The sequence below is a fragment of the Galeopterus variegatus genome, unplaced genomic scaffold, assembly GCF_000696425.1.
Source record: "Galeopterus variegatus unplaced genomic scaffold, G_variegatus-3.0.2 Scaffold19426, whole genome shotgun sequence".
NCBI classification, from domain to species: domain Eukaryota; kingdom Metazoa; phylum Chordata; class Mammalia; order Dermoptera; family Cynocephalidae; genus Galeopterus; species Galeopterus variegatus.
The window spans coordinates 2,508-3,773 of NW_007745537.1; the positions used below are offsets into that span (position 1 = coordinate 2,508).

Here is a 1,266-nt window from a genome sequence, read left to right on the forward strand (position 1 = left end):
CGACACTGAGGGTTGCGATCGGTTGCCGGTCACGAAAAAAGACAAAAAAAAGGAAAAAAAAAAAAGACAACGAAACAATGTTTAACCTTGCTCTGGCAGTGGCAGAAAACCGAAGATCCCTTAAAATGGATCTATCTCTCATCAAAAATGTACACCTAACTAGTAAGATTCTCTCTGTGGAAACATGCTGCATACAAGGAGATGGCACGCAAGTAGAGAACACTCAGTAAAAAAGCAGTGTGAATTTTTAACACAGGCTGACCAGTTACTTACCGCAGGCAGGGGGCAGTAGAATTGATGAACTGTGTGCATGACATCCAAGAGCATATTGTGTCCGATAACAAGTTTTCCCTAAGAAAGTCAAGTTTAGGAAAAAGACTTATAATTACAAAATTATACTAGAATCTGACAATGAAATGCATGGTTCAGATTCCATGAGAATTCTGCACTAAATTTGCTTTTCCATATTTAAAAAAAGTATAAATATATGCAAATTTAAAAGTTCATGTAAAAATTCATATTACCTTTAATCCTATTTTTCCACAAACTTTTTGAAGTACCTTCATATATTTTAGGACTATATTCTTTAAAACAGCGTACTTATTTTAAGAGATTCATTCATCACAATGCTAAAAGGTAAAACTAATTTCTGATTAAACAAAATGAATTTTCATTTCCTATGTTCTATGTCAAAATTTATGAGGCACACTTTTTAAACACCTTTCCATTAAAATTCATTGCTTTTCAACCAATGGAAGTACAATATATATGCAATAAATTATTCTATTTTGATTAAAATTAAACTACCAAAATGGAATGTCACTGTAGATTTAGCTAGACAATAACACCATTTTTAACATAAAGCATCAGGTCACTACAGTGGAGCTTTTTACTATATATATCCCAATGGACCTTCGGTGTAACACTACTTGACTCATAGGGCTAAATATAATTCTTTGAAATAAATAATCCTACACAAAATCTCCCAAACCTAACAGAAAAGCTGTCCTTCTGGCTCAGTATTTGTGTACATTTGGAAAACCTATACAATGCTAAAATACCAAGCAATGATTGAAACCATGAAAAAGATGTTTAGGGAACCCAAGATGGAATACAAACACTAATAAATGAACCTATCTGTATTATAAATACCATAACCACACTGAAGGAGGGTGGGAAGAAAAAAACTAATTTGGAAAATAGCATCTTGGGGCCGGCCCAGTGGCGCACTGGATAGTGCGCCGCTTGGGAAGCGCGGCAGCGCTC

General features: G+C 34.6%; 1 protein-coding gene across 1 annotated transcript in view; it reads right to left on the reverse strand.

Annotated features, from left to right (window-relative positions):
• LOC103583064 (poly(A)-specific ribonuclease PARN-like) overlaps positions 1-1,266 on the reverse strand; it is a gene marked incomplete at both ends in the record, with an annotated part of 13,865 nt that overhangs the window by 1,964 nt on the left and 10,635 nt on the right. Inside the window, one exon of the mRNA XM_008564482.1 lies at positions 274-351. Coding sequence (XP_008562704.1) covers positions 274-351 — 78 coding nt within the window. The remainder of the gene's footprint in view (positions 1-273; positions 352-1,266) is intronic.